The sequence below is a fragment of the Mchenga conophoros genome, linkage group LG12 (assembly GCF_057382185.1).
Source record: "Mchenga conophoros isolate Kocher_MC1m ecotype Shallow Benthic linkage group LG12, M_conophoros_male_GT1.1, whole genome shotgun sequence".
In the NCBI taxonomy this organism is placed as follows: Eukaryota; Metazoa; Chordata; class Actinopteri; order Cichliformes; family Cichlidae; genus Mchenga; species Mchenga conophoros.
In genome coordinates this window covers 27,087,528-27,100,154 of record NC_140537.1, presented here as the reverse complement: position 1 = coordinate 27,100,154, position 12,627 = coordinate 27,087,528, and the positions used below count along the sequence as shown (strand labels likewise).

Genomic DNA, 12,627 nt, shown 5'->3' with positions numbered 1-12,627 from the left:
CCCCAGTGGATGTGGAGAGAATCACTCTTAGAATGAGGAACAAATCAATAAACGCTCTTTCTTCTTCTTCTTCTTTTTTTAACCCCGTGATTTGCATTTACCCACAGCAAAGTTTGAGCCATCTCGGCTGCTGTAGCAGGAGGAGGAGAGCATGACTGGTCCTTGACGTGGAATATTTCCGTAAAGAGACGATGAAGGAGTAGCAGAGTGTAGCTCGAAGCTATCCCGTTTACTAACCTTAAATCGAGACGGGCTTTAGCCGTGAATCCCGCTCAGATCTGGGTTCACCGGAGCTGACGGACACCAGTCTTTCGCAGACTGATCCCTTTCTCTTCCCCGCCTCATTCTGATCCGCTACAATCATGATAAAAGCCATTTTAATATTCAACAACCACGGCAAACCAAGGCTTTCTAAATTCTACGAACATTATGTGAGTGAAAATTTCTTCTTAATATTTTTCATTTATTTGCTGCACATATGTAAGATTCACGGGTCAACGTGGAAACGGTTAATTTAAAAAAAAATATCACAAGCTGTACAGCTGTGCTGAGGACACTTTTAAAAAAATCCAATCACTGTCAGCATTAATGACACTGTGCTGCACACTGTTTGAATGGGTACTTCAATAATGTGCAGTTGTTTCAAACTGATGTAGGCTATAAGATGCCACTCTGATCCACGCTGGCCTTTAAAAATATGAATAATTAAACGTGTGCAAGCCGAAGCGAGGCTATCACATTCCCGCTGAGGCTGCGTGAACAGGAGTGAGCTCCGTTTTATTCACTTAGCTTATTAAATCTAATCTCATGCAGCCTATATACAGTCTGTGTGATGCACAGCCCGAAGCAGGTTTACTGTTTGTGTCACATGACTGTAATAGCTGTGGCCCTTGTGAGTGACTCGTGCTCAGTCCATCCCATCACTGATGCCATGAGATTATTGCCTGTAAGTTGGCATCACTAAAGCAGGCTACCTGCTCTGTTTAAAAAGCTACAGGGAACAAATGCCAGGTTATGTAATGTCATTTGCTGTGTGAGCTGTGCTGGCTTGGACTTATAATTGGATTTATACCTCAAGACGGCCGCCTTCTTTTTATGTAGGTATCACAATAACAAGGTTGCACATGCGTTGGTCCAGCTCCCTGAATGAACTCTTGGGGACAAATTGGGGACACACACAAACAAAAGTTGATTAACAGATGAATTGCCAGAAAAAAGTTGAACCTGCTTAAAAATTCTGCACACTTTCCAAGCACCTGCTTTTCACATGTGAGTTTCGTTGCGCTGTTCAATAGTGGATTTAGAAGCACTGGAGATGGATTCAGCTGGAACTCATAAATGCAGATTTCCGATTTGATCTCAGTCTAGATAACTGAATGTTTTTAGGGTAGAACAACATCCCGAAAAGATTCGATTTAAGAAAACAGATGATGGGCATCACCCAGCAGTCTGTATTTAAAAACATAAGTATATACCAAGTGGTAATTTGATTGATTAGTCAGTCTGGCAGTATGCATCATTTTTAGAATCAGAAATCAGAAAAAGCAGAATCTCTAAAAGGGGTTTCAAAATAGAAAGCAGCAAATGAATTTAACCTTATAAATATTTGTTCAGATTCATTTTCCATGTTGCATAATTATTTATTGAGATGGACATTAATGCGTTTGTATTTCAGGAGGGTAAACACAAATTGATTGGATTAGAAGTAGTCCATGTAGATGCCATCTGTTATGTTACCAGTTGAGGTGTCGGCTTACAGGCTGGCTGCATATACAATTTCACACATCCGACTGACTGTGAAAACTATCTTTAGGACTCGGTTAATTGATAAGAGTTTATTGTTAAGCCTCGGTATGTTGTTTGTCTTAGTGTGGCTGTGCCTTATATGTGTGTGTGTGTGTGTGTCTGCGTTGAGTGGCAGAGCTGAAGAGGCGTTGTTCTGGTTGTTAAAGCCAGCCTGCTGGCTCAGACATAAACCCAAAGCATGTGTCCAGTCTGAGAGGAGGGAGAAATATGTGCACATAAAAATTCTCCCTATATATAATTCATTCATCATCAGTAAGTAATGTAAGCCATAACTTTTACGTAGCAGTATAGACTTTTTTTTTGTGCTACTGCTTTTACAAAAAAGTTGCTTTGCTTATTTTATGATTTATTTTTTTTGATGAGGACGTCGTGGTTCTCGTGTTAAAGTAACAATGTGCTAAAACATGCTTTAGGAGAGATGTGCAGACCCATGAGTGGAGGCTGGTGGATGAACATGCACTGTGAAAGCTGCACCATTAAAACCACCTGCCTAATATTTTGTAGCTCCCCTTCGTCCAGGCTGTCAAAACAGCTCTGACCTCCAAAACAGCTCTGAAGGTGTCCTGTGCTATCAAGCACAGTGACGCTGACCTCTGTCATATTCCCATTCCAGAGTTATTTTTTGCAGTGTTGCTGAGCACATTATTCTGCTGAATAACACATCTGCATCAGTGAAAACTGTTGCAGTGAAAGGATATACGCTATCTGTTAATGTAGCATAAACATAACTGCCAGCCACCGTTTCCCAGTTGGATGTTGCACAGAGTATAACACAATGGCTATGCTGGCAAGCCAGTTCCTATAGTGCAACTGGCTGCCTTCTTTCCACAGGTAAATAATGCAACACAGACCTGATGGCACATGTGGTGTAAATGTTCAGACCAGTTCTCCTTTTTACACTGTTCTGTTCTGATCTCATTGCTGGTGGTTTCTGTGGTGGTCTGTGGCTACACAGGCCCCATACAAATAAAGGTTCAACTTTCTATGACAGGCAGCATTAGGGTTGTCAGCATCTTGTGCTGTAGTAGATCTTTTTTGCACTCTTTGTACATCAGTGAGCCTTAGGCAGCCATGTCCTGTGTCACAGGCTCATTGGCTGACCTTCTTTGGCCCCCCGTTGGCATACTAACTACTGCATAATGGAAAATGCTGTATAGGGACCATCATATGTAGTTTTGATCATTGTTTTGACTTGCACTTGTCACCATGGTGATATCAATTTCCAACAATTGTTACAGTGGGTGTGGTTTCACCATAACTGGTTAGTCCTCAGGTGGAGGGGGATTGAAAAAGGTGAGTAGGGCGCAGATATTTTCTGGTGGCCGTTATTGATAACGATTTTCTCGGTATCGTAACGGGAAAATCGCTTCACCTGGTAATATTTTTAACGGTTTAAAATTTGAATACTAGTAATTAAAAATCTCCTTCTATAATCTTAGGGTTTCTGGTATGTTTGGCTACCACATGAAATATGTTAACATATATTATCGTGTTATTTATTTAGCCTCCTGTTGGTCCTTAAATGTAACTTATACTGTGTTGCTGCTTGTGAACCTCCAGAATTTCAAATAGATTTGCAGGTTCATGTAACCAGATGGGGAAACTCTCAAACTCTGACATGTTTAAAAGCTGCTGCTGTTTCTGCAATAGGCTCACTGCTCTGCTCTGCTTTGTGACTGTATCATTAAGTCCCATGCTGCACATCACATGACTGATTTTTAGCCAGCTGCATACTGGTCACCCTGTGCTCTCCCTTTACTCACTGAACTGTTAAAGATCCAGAGAGGACGTTAGCACCCTTTGGTGAGACTGTGTCATTGTTAGAGTTGCAGTAAAGCAGATTTTTAGCAAGGTTGTTGAGCTTGTATTGACAGCGCAGAGACTGTCTTTTTAGATCCTTTCTGTGAGCCCTCAATATGATTTAAAAGACAGAACAATCTGATGAAGAAGATTTTGTTCCCTTATTCATTCAAACATGCCTAAGGATATTGAATGCTTTGAACATAATCTCATCTCTTTGCAGAGATAAGCCTCCCTGACATGGTTTAGTAAGAGCCTCTGTGACCTCTGGGTATTGTATATTTGATTTTGAAAAATGTGTTTGTTATATAAATCTTTTATTTTTAGCTACTTAGGAATACACGTATTTAATAAAAAAACAAAAAGGGAGAGGTGAGAGGAACCATTAATATCCTGTCAGACCAGTCTTCTGGCTAATAGTAATGAACTGGCTCACTGGAAGCAATTAAGTGGGCAAACATCACGTTGTTTACTGTCGCTGTGTTTAACAGCCTGTTGTTTCCTAATTCGTCCTCCAGAATGAAGACACAGAGCAACAGATCATCAGGGAAACCTTCCACTTGGTCTCAAAAAGAGATGAGAATGTCTGCAATTTCCTCGAAGGAGGAATGTAAGTTATGAGGTTGCTCGGTTGAGCCTGTTTGTGCATACGCGACTGTGTCTAAATGCTAAAGAAGCAGGCTTTAGTGGAAGTAATCTACTCCAGAAGATAATTGACTTTGACGCAACATTACAGGACTTAATTTCACTCTCCAAAGGAAAGCTCGGAGGGCTGTATGAATGGCAATCAATAGCAACGGTGTTCGTTTGATCTTCATTTAACATTCACGAATGAGGAACTAGGCGTGGAGCTGTGAAACACCACTGCTCGCAGTTGCTCTTGCATATTTTTTTTTTTGTCTCATTACACTTTGCAAAATTGAAGGGTAATGAAAAAATATCCGTAGCAAAAAAACCTAATAAGAATCAAGTCACTGAATGGAGAGCACAACAAACGCATAAAAAAGCCCACAACCCAAAACTAATTTCATTTACTCATTTTATTTAATAATTGCATAATACCGAGGGAGAGTTCCTACATTTCCTGTTGTTAACAGAAACTGTGATTTCTTATCAAACCCAGCAAGAGGCTGAATAACCACTACCAGTTTCTATCTTTTCACGCTTGTATATGTTGTGTACTACCGTTACACTGACTCATAATAACTGAAAAGATCTTGTTATTTTTCTTCACGTCTTTATCTGTGTTTACTTCATACTAGTTAAATCAGGTCATTCTCAGGGTTCAGAGTTCTCTCTGAGTGTTAAACTCCCCGTGAACCTTGTGCGTACGTTCAAAAGATTAGCATACATTAAGATTCCCTTATCTAAGTGTATAGTAGAGCGTAGTTTCTATGGCATGCCTGACAGGCCTCATTATATATTTCATGAGGAGCAATTTCTCTAATGTTTTCTTGCCTCTTGTTTTTCAGGTTGATTGGAGGATCAGACTACAAGCTGATCTACAGACACTACGCCACATTGTACTTTGTCTTTTGTGTCGACTCCTCAGAGAGCGAACTAGGAATTTTAGACTTAATCCAGGTAAAAGCCTGGGAAAAACAATAATGCCACCGTCTCTTTCACCATAGTTGTCGGTGTGCTTTCAGGATCTTTCTTGCAGACTGTGTTCCTTTAGGTCTACAAGCCCTTTCTTCTATTTTGTTTGCAGGTATTTGTGGAAACGCTGGACAAGTGCTTTGAGAACGTCTGTGAGCTTGACTTAATTTTCCATGTCGACAAGGTAATAAATTCATTTGTCTCTTTGTGATGTAACATGTTTATAATACCATTTGTTTGAGCCTCGGAACGACCTCGACCTCCTATGAAATCAGAAATCAGTTGTAGCCATTAGTGACTCATGTTATGGTACAAAATTTGATAACCTGCCTTGTTCCATAACATGTTGTGTAGCGGCATTTTTGTTCTTATATAGTTAATTCAGTGTTTAGGGGACCGATTGAGATTGAACTGTAGTTTGGCTACAAATGTTGTCTATTCACCCTCATTGTTTTGTTTGATAATTCAGGCAATCCTGCTTTGGTTCTGGTTAAACTTGGTTAAGGGGGAGCCACAAAAACCAGAAGAATCCCTGCATTGTTATTTTAAGAATAAAACACTTAGAAAGGTCACATACTTTACTTTTATATTTAGCAAAGAAAATGGGAAATGGGTGCAAACTTGGAAATGAAGTATGTGAGGCAATAACAGCTTTGAAAATTGATATTTGGTACAACCTGAACTCTCTTAGACAAGCTTTCTTTGAATTTCTTTAAGGAATCTTCAGCAATAATTCTCCAGGCTTCTTGGAGGACAACCAAAGCTTTTATTTGAATGCTTTCCAGATGATTTTGCATGGTGGTTCAAAATTTGATGGTGATTTTTTACGTCCAAAATTCCATCAATTTTGTCAAGATCCAAAGCCGTCACAGAGCCTCCTCTGTGTTTTAAAGATGGCTTTTGACACTCACTGTTGCACCTCTGTGCATATTGATGAGAATTGAATCAGAAATGTCACATTTGGATTTATCACTCCATCAGAACTGTTGCCACTGATTTTTTAGTCCAGTTCTTGTGCAGTTTGGCATACGTCAGTCTTTTCTCCACATTTTCCTTCCTTATGAATGGCTTCATGGCAGCCACCCTTGCATTCAGACTGTTTCCGATGAAGCTTTGACAAACAGTAGATGGATCAGGCGAAGGGCCAGATGTATCAGTCAGGTCTTTGTTGGATTTTTCCCATTTCTTTATCCAGGCCCACACACCATGCCGAGACATGTCATGTTGATACAGAACAATACACAGAATAAGGGGTGTCTCAAGACTTTCTCACAGCACTGTAATGCTGCAGTATGAGGAAAAAGTTTTGCGTGACGATTAGATTCACGTCTACCGGTAATTCCTCTCAGGTCCACAACATTCTGGCCGAGATGGTAATGGGTGGGATGGTCCTGGAGACCAACATGAATGAAATCATCACGCAGGTGGATGCCCAGAACAAGATGGAGAAGTCTGAGGTAAGCGTGACCCTGACAGTTCAACTGTATGTCTTGATGCTACCGCCAAACTCTGAGGTGGTGTATACAGTATGCAGGCATGTGTGTATGCTGCACCCTGCATGCTATTCTCCAGTGACCTTGTGGATGCTCCCTACCCACTCTTGAGTGTTTGTGCTCTTTTTTTTTTTTTTTTTTTTTTTTGGTCTCTTTTCCTGCTGCTGCACTGCTCTCAACTCAGATCAAGACTCAACATATTCTCTCCTGTATCTCTCAGTATACTATACAGCCATAGTCATCACTTCTACCATTTCTATGAAGACTTAACTGTACCATTTTCCAAAGCACCTCCAGATTCAGTGACCATAAAATCAGCCATATCATCTATATTTGAAATACAGTAGTGAAAATATGCTGGTTCCAGGCTGTGTCTTTATATGCTCTTTATTTTAGAAGAGAATGTGAAGTTTCTGCGCTGTCCGTGTTGTAGTAAATGCTTTTCAGACTTGTTTTCTTGCATCTACAAGCCAGTGTCCTTGCTTAGATAACTGCTCTATGCAAGGACATTGCTTTGCTTTGCACACAGCTTTTGCTAGCAGAGAAACATTCATTTTACGAATTGAAAAGTTTAATTTGACAGACAGCCAGAGACAATTTTATGAAATCACTTATTTGCAAAATAATGTGGATTGTAGCATCTGATAGTCCTAAAATCGAACTGCACTAATGATTTGGCCCTTTGTTTCCAAAGTACTTGCAGCACGCTGCAGTAATGTATCAGCATTGAGTCAGAGTTTTGGTGAAATCCTGTTTTACTCTTACAGCGAAAGTCACAAAGTCATACAAATTTGTTTCTACTTTGTTTGCTTCCTTGACAAACTGAAGGGTTTCATGTTCAGGTTTTTAACTGGCTGATTAATTGTGTGCTCTAACAGTAGATTTCCTTTTTTTCTTTTTTTTTAAAAAGTGTATATATTTTTTAATAATCTGAGCTGCATTGTGTGATTTTAAGCAGACAGACTCTTCCTTTTCGATTGACCTTCTGTAAGCAGATCTTTTACTGTTCTACGATCATCTGAGCTGCTCTGTCTCTTCCCTCTTGGACCTATCGTAGACCACAGAGTTCGTTTATCACACTGATGCTAATTGAAAGTGGCACCGTTCTATTATAGGTCAGTCTCTGGAGACCGAGGAACGAGCCGTTCTTCTCCACGACTGGCAAGGAACGATTATGATATTAATCGCATTTCAAAACGCACGTTCTTGTCACGTAATATCTCTATATTTCGCAGCTATACATAATTGTAGTATACAGTTTACAGTTGTGGTGTATGATAGGTCCTATCACTTTTTTTCTGTGGAGATAAACTGTAATTACTTTAATCTGCTTTAACATTCCTCATTCCTCTTTTTCCTGACCCTGTCCAGTTCTTTCCATTCTTCTCTTTCTCTCTCTCTCTTTACAGACGTTTATCTTTCAGTCTACCAGGCAGGACAGGTAGACACAGGTACTGCTAAATTTACAACCAAGTACTGTAACCTTAACTGCAGTTTACCACCCCCCACCCCACCCCCCACCCTCTTGAGTCTCTTCATATGGCCCTCCATGTTGAAGTAAAGTGACGTCACTAACATACAGTAGGAATCTTTCGTGGCAGACCCAAAAATGTTTCCCTCCTTAATCAGGAACAAAAACGGTCGCGGTCGTTGAAATTGCAGTCTAGAGATGTAGTAGCATGCTGTCTTTCTAATAAAAAAACAAAATAAAAAGATACAAGTTTTATGTGTGAGTGGTTTTTATGTAGCAGGTGGATAACTTAGCTTTGCATAGATAGAAACAAAGAAATGTTTTACCTTGTCTATGTAAAACCAACTAGTATCTCTAAAGGTCACCAAAGTGCAGTTTGTCTGGGATTGTATACTGGGCTATTCGCTAAAAAGTCTTGAGTTCTATTTTTATTTGGAAAATGGGATCTAGGTGCAGCACGGAGAACTATTGTTAAACACCAATTTTTGCTTGGAAGCAAAATATAAAGAAATGAGGGGTGGCTCGAGACTTTACTGTAGGATTGTGTGTTGCGCAGCAGAAACAATATAATAATAGAAGTCCAAGCCAAGAACATTTCTAGCAAAAATGTCCCTTTTTAAACAGTGAAACATTGTTTTTACACATGCACAGCGAGCTTTGGAGAAGCTGGAAGGTGATTTTTCACATGTTTTACCAGAGCCAGAAGACAAAAGTAACTCATTTGTTTCCCGGGGTTTTCAATCTACATGCTAAATTACAGGTTAACACTGATATCATTTATAAACGAGACTGAGCCCAGGGTGAGTTTTTCAAAAGGCTCATTTGTTTGCATGAAGCACAGAATCAAACTGCAGTTATGTGACACGAAGCTGGCGTTGCTATTTCTGTGTGTGTTCGTCACGCAGTACTTTATTAAAAACCCACTATAATGGATTTGCACAGCAGGCCTTCAGGCGACCTGCTGCAAAGCAACAAAGTATCCTTCACTGTTAATGCCGAGCCAATTTGCTGGCTCAGCATTCCTTTCGATTAACAACACGGTTATCTTTCCGTCTAACACAAGTCTCCTTGACTCCTGGCAGAGGGAGGGACACCCCCTAAGACAAACAGCCTATTGAAATAACCTTATGAAACATGAAGTGGATTAATCTCCATTCCAAGCGTACCTTGCATGTCAGGCTCTGAAATTATTTACAAGGGTGTTCATTTCTAGCGAGGCAGCGATCATGCAGTTTTCTATCCTTTTGGTCATTTTTGGGTCTGTCTTCCAAAGATTCAGCTGGGGGTTCTCTAACCGCACTGATTCTCAAATGTCTGCTCGTACTTGAGACAAAAACATCAAATCATTCAGTATTCAGATCTGTGTTATTGATCATAAAAACTATACTTGGCTGGTTTCTTCCCTTTAAAAACGCTCAATTTCTCTTATATAATTTCACATTGAGATTCATTGTGTTAGAGTGAAGTGCCTCCTCTGTAACTGAAAACAGATCTCCCATTGTAGTTTAGTGCTAGTAGGCTTACAGCCTTTTCCTATCATCAGTAGTTAACACAGCACACATGCAAATGACACACTTTTTTTTTTTTTTTTTTTTTTTTTTTTGTTCATATGTATTTAGACAGAAAAATGTTAGCTACTGTCATGTGTAGGCTCCCAGAGGTAATTCAACTCACTAGAGGTATAGTATCACCTGTACTATTACTCCTAAAGCAAACATTGTACATTTTCTGAAATCTACCCACCTATCTATCCGAACATCATTACCGTCTTCATATCAAAATCCATTCTTCTGCTTTACCCAATTCTCTCCTTCCATTTTAACCTTATCGGTCCTCAAGAGTCCGGTGGGTTCACTTTCCAAGCAATGCTGCCTTTTGTCCATTTGATGAATGTGAAGTAGTGCTCAAAATCAGTGAATGGTGTAGTACAGTATGTCCTCACCGTTGACGCATAATTGGCTCTGGTTGTGATCCAATCATTCTCGAGAAAATAAGAAAAATAATGCATGTGCGTATGAAGCTATGAAGGCATCTGAATGTACATTTGCACATGTTGTCTGTCTCAGGAGCTGTCAGTGCTTTTGCATTTTGTCAGCAGTTGATTGTCTAGTACTTTGTTTAGCACTGTGTGTGTCGAGTGTTCACTTTTCAGTGTCTCGTCCTGTAACGGCATGTTTTCTGCTTCACTGGTTTGTCTTATCAACCCTCCTTGTGTGTGTTTTTTGTGCGTGTGTGTGTGTATAGGCCGGTATTGCAGGAGCGCCCGCTCGTGCCGTATCAGCTGTAAAGAACATGAACCTCCCGGAAATGCCCAGAAACATCAACATTGGTGACATCAGCATAAAAGTGCCAAATTTACCCTCCTTCAAATAGTGGCAGCGAGATCCCGAACCTGCAGATGTCAGCCAATGTTTACAGTGATGCAATCTGTTTACCACAACCTCAATTCACCAACTTTTATCAAAACTATAAATCTTCAAGGTACTGTGTGATCTGACACTCCTTGTACGTGTGCTTTCTCTTTCTTCTTGTGTTATTTTTCTCAGTTTGAAGTAAAAGTAAGTATTTATTTATGAATGGTACATTCCTTACGCCTCACTGAAGGTTGGCTCATGACTTTCAGCTCACTGGAATCGGCTAAAGTGTTTACTTGAAAGAGAATTGCGTGGCAGGAAGTGACCTTTTGGGGCAGTCTTACGAGTTTGTTTTTTTTCCAGACTAAGAGAATCAGTCAAGTAGAAGTGAAAGCAAAAATATTTCGAATCCAAAATTGGAACCAGTTTAGTACAGTATTGAGAGATTTAGGGTACAGAAGATTATTATGTTGAAGATATGCTGTGTGACAGAAAAATATATATGAAATGATTTTTCTTTTATTTGTATGCAAAGTATTTTTCAAAGATTCACCATGTCTTACCAAATGATGCTCTTAATTTTTGTGTGTATATGACTTATTTTCTCTTCTTTTTTCAACATAATAAACGTCAAAACGAAACCTGTGTGCTTGGCTTACTTCATTTTTATAAAGATCTTATGTCAGCTGCTCCTGTTGGGAGTCACCATGGTGGATTATCTGCCTCCGTCTCACCCTATCCCGGTTTCTCCTGGCTCGGCCTCCTGTCTTTTTGCCAGTGCCACTGTCTCCAAACCATCTATCACAAGAAGTCTCACTATCATCTAGACCTTCCCTTTCACACTTGTTCCTCCTGCTACAAATCACCCCTGATACTTGGCTAAATATGTATGTGGTACATTACATTTAACTAAATGTTTAAAATAAATATGCTGCCTAACATTTATTACAAATTCTCAGATCCACTGTACTTTACTTTTGTCAAGTCAACTCATAAAACATTTTTGGGTTATCAAATCTTAACTTTAAACCACGGAGGTGGAGAAAAAGAACAGTGCAATGGACAATTTAAAATAAATTTGGGACAAAAACATACAAAACTCACCCAAAAACCTTCTTATCCAGTATGTCGCGCCTTTATTGCCTAAAAACAAGTTAAACAGAAAACTAAAACCAGTAAACTAAAATGACGTATTATCATGATTGTATTTGGGCTTTTATCAGAACAACAGTTCATTTGCAAGGGGGAGGTTTAAAAAAAAAAAAAAACCCAGCAGAGCCCTAAATTTGTTCTGGTAAATGTCAGATAAAGCATAAAATACATTTTATGTGCTTTTGCCGGTTTTTTTTTTTTCCTTTTTCCTTAGCGCTTTTCTTGCAGGACAGGCACTGATTTGTCCAATGCTGATTCCGTAGTGACTAGAGATTCACTGTGCGCAGTTTTTACGCAAAACAAAATCTCACAGAAACTTTATTTTGCAGAAAGTGACATGATGACAAATGTCAGCAGTAAGTTTTCGTTTTTTTTTTTTAATGCAAGTAAATGATTTCCCTCCATCCAGCAGGCTAACAGCAGCCAGCGCGGATCCACTCTCTGCCGTGACTGCGCATCTCCGCGCAGCTTTGACGGTCACATGACTTGTCTTGTGACAACAGGAAGCCGGAATGTCAACAGTGTGAGGATGCTGCTGTGGCTTTGACGCTTTTCAATTCTTCAAACACTATTTTTAAGGACGCAGACTACAATGACTTCCATTATAAAAGAAACACAAAGGTGGGACCCCCCATGTAAAAAAAATTACATGTAACGACATTTTATCTTGTAGCAAAGCCTGAGCTACCTGTAGCATACGAAGGCATGCCGAAAGTCGATATTGTAATTTGTTGCATTAATACATGTTAGCAAAGGGTATCTATATTTATCTTTTTTACATTTTGGTGAGATTGAATTGCACAAATGCGCCTTCTTCCATTTTAGCCTTACACGTTTGCTCAGTCTGGTATGGTAACATTAGCAAGTATGTTGGTGGGCTGGAGTAAACGAGTCATACTTTGGTACAGTGGTCGAACTTATGCGCACAATGACTTAATGACACTTAAGCAGT

At 39.7% G+C, this 12,627-nt stretch overlaps 2 protein-coding genes across 3 annotated transcripts in view; both read left to right on the top strand.

The window, feature by feature from the left end:
• Positions 1–116: 116 nt before the first annotated feature.
• Positions 117–11,164, top strand: ap3s1 (adaptor related protein complex 3 subunit sigma 1). Of its 2 annotated transcripts, XM_085294887.1 has the most exons (7): positions 117–431; positions 4,125–4,216; positions 5,079–5,190; positions 5,318–5,389; positions 6,555–6,662; positions 8,108–8,149; positions 10,414–10,552. In XM_085294887.1, exons 1-6 carry the CDS (start codon positions 363–365, stop codon positions 8,141–8,143), a joined length of 489 nt encoding a protein of 162 aa, XP_085151013.1. In that variant the 5' UTR covers positions 117–362; the 3' UTR covers positions 8,144–8,149; positions 10,414–10,552. The 2 variants fall into 2 exon arrangements, with proteins under 2 accessions (XP_085151013.1, XP_085151012.1); XM_085294886.1 differs by lacking the exon at positions 8,108–8,149 and having other exon boundaries at positions 120–431; positions 10,414–11,164.
• A 933-nt stretch (positions 11,165–12,097) lies between these two features.
• commd10 (COMM domain containing 10) overlaps positions 12,098–12,627 on the top strand; it is a 66,197-nt gene continuing 65,667 nt past the window's right edge. The window contains exon 1 of the mRNA XM_085294885.1: positions 12,098–12,296. Within this exon, the coding sequence (XP_085151011.1) occupies positions 12,268–12,296 (29 nt within the window). The 5' untranslated portion in view covers positions 12,098–12,267. The remainder of the gene's footprint in view (positions 12,297–12,627) is intronic.

Coding starts and splice junctions, on each gene's coding strand:
- ap3s1 (XM_085294886.1), top strand. CDS start 363: ATGATAAAAGCCATTTTAATATTCAACAACCACGGCAAACCAAGGCTT. Junction 432..4,124: donor CTAAATTCTACGAACATTAT/GTGAGTGAAAAT, acceptor TTCGTCCTCCAG/AATGAAGACACAGAGCAACA. Junction 5,390..6,554: donor TAATTTTCCATGTCGACAAG/GTAATAAATTCA, acceptor AATTCCTCTCAG/GTCCACAACATTCTGGCCGA.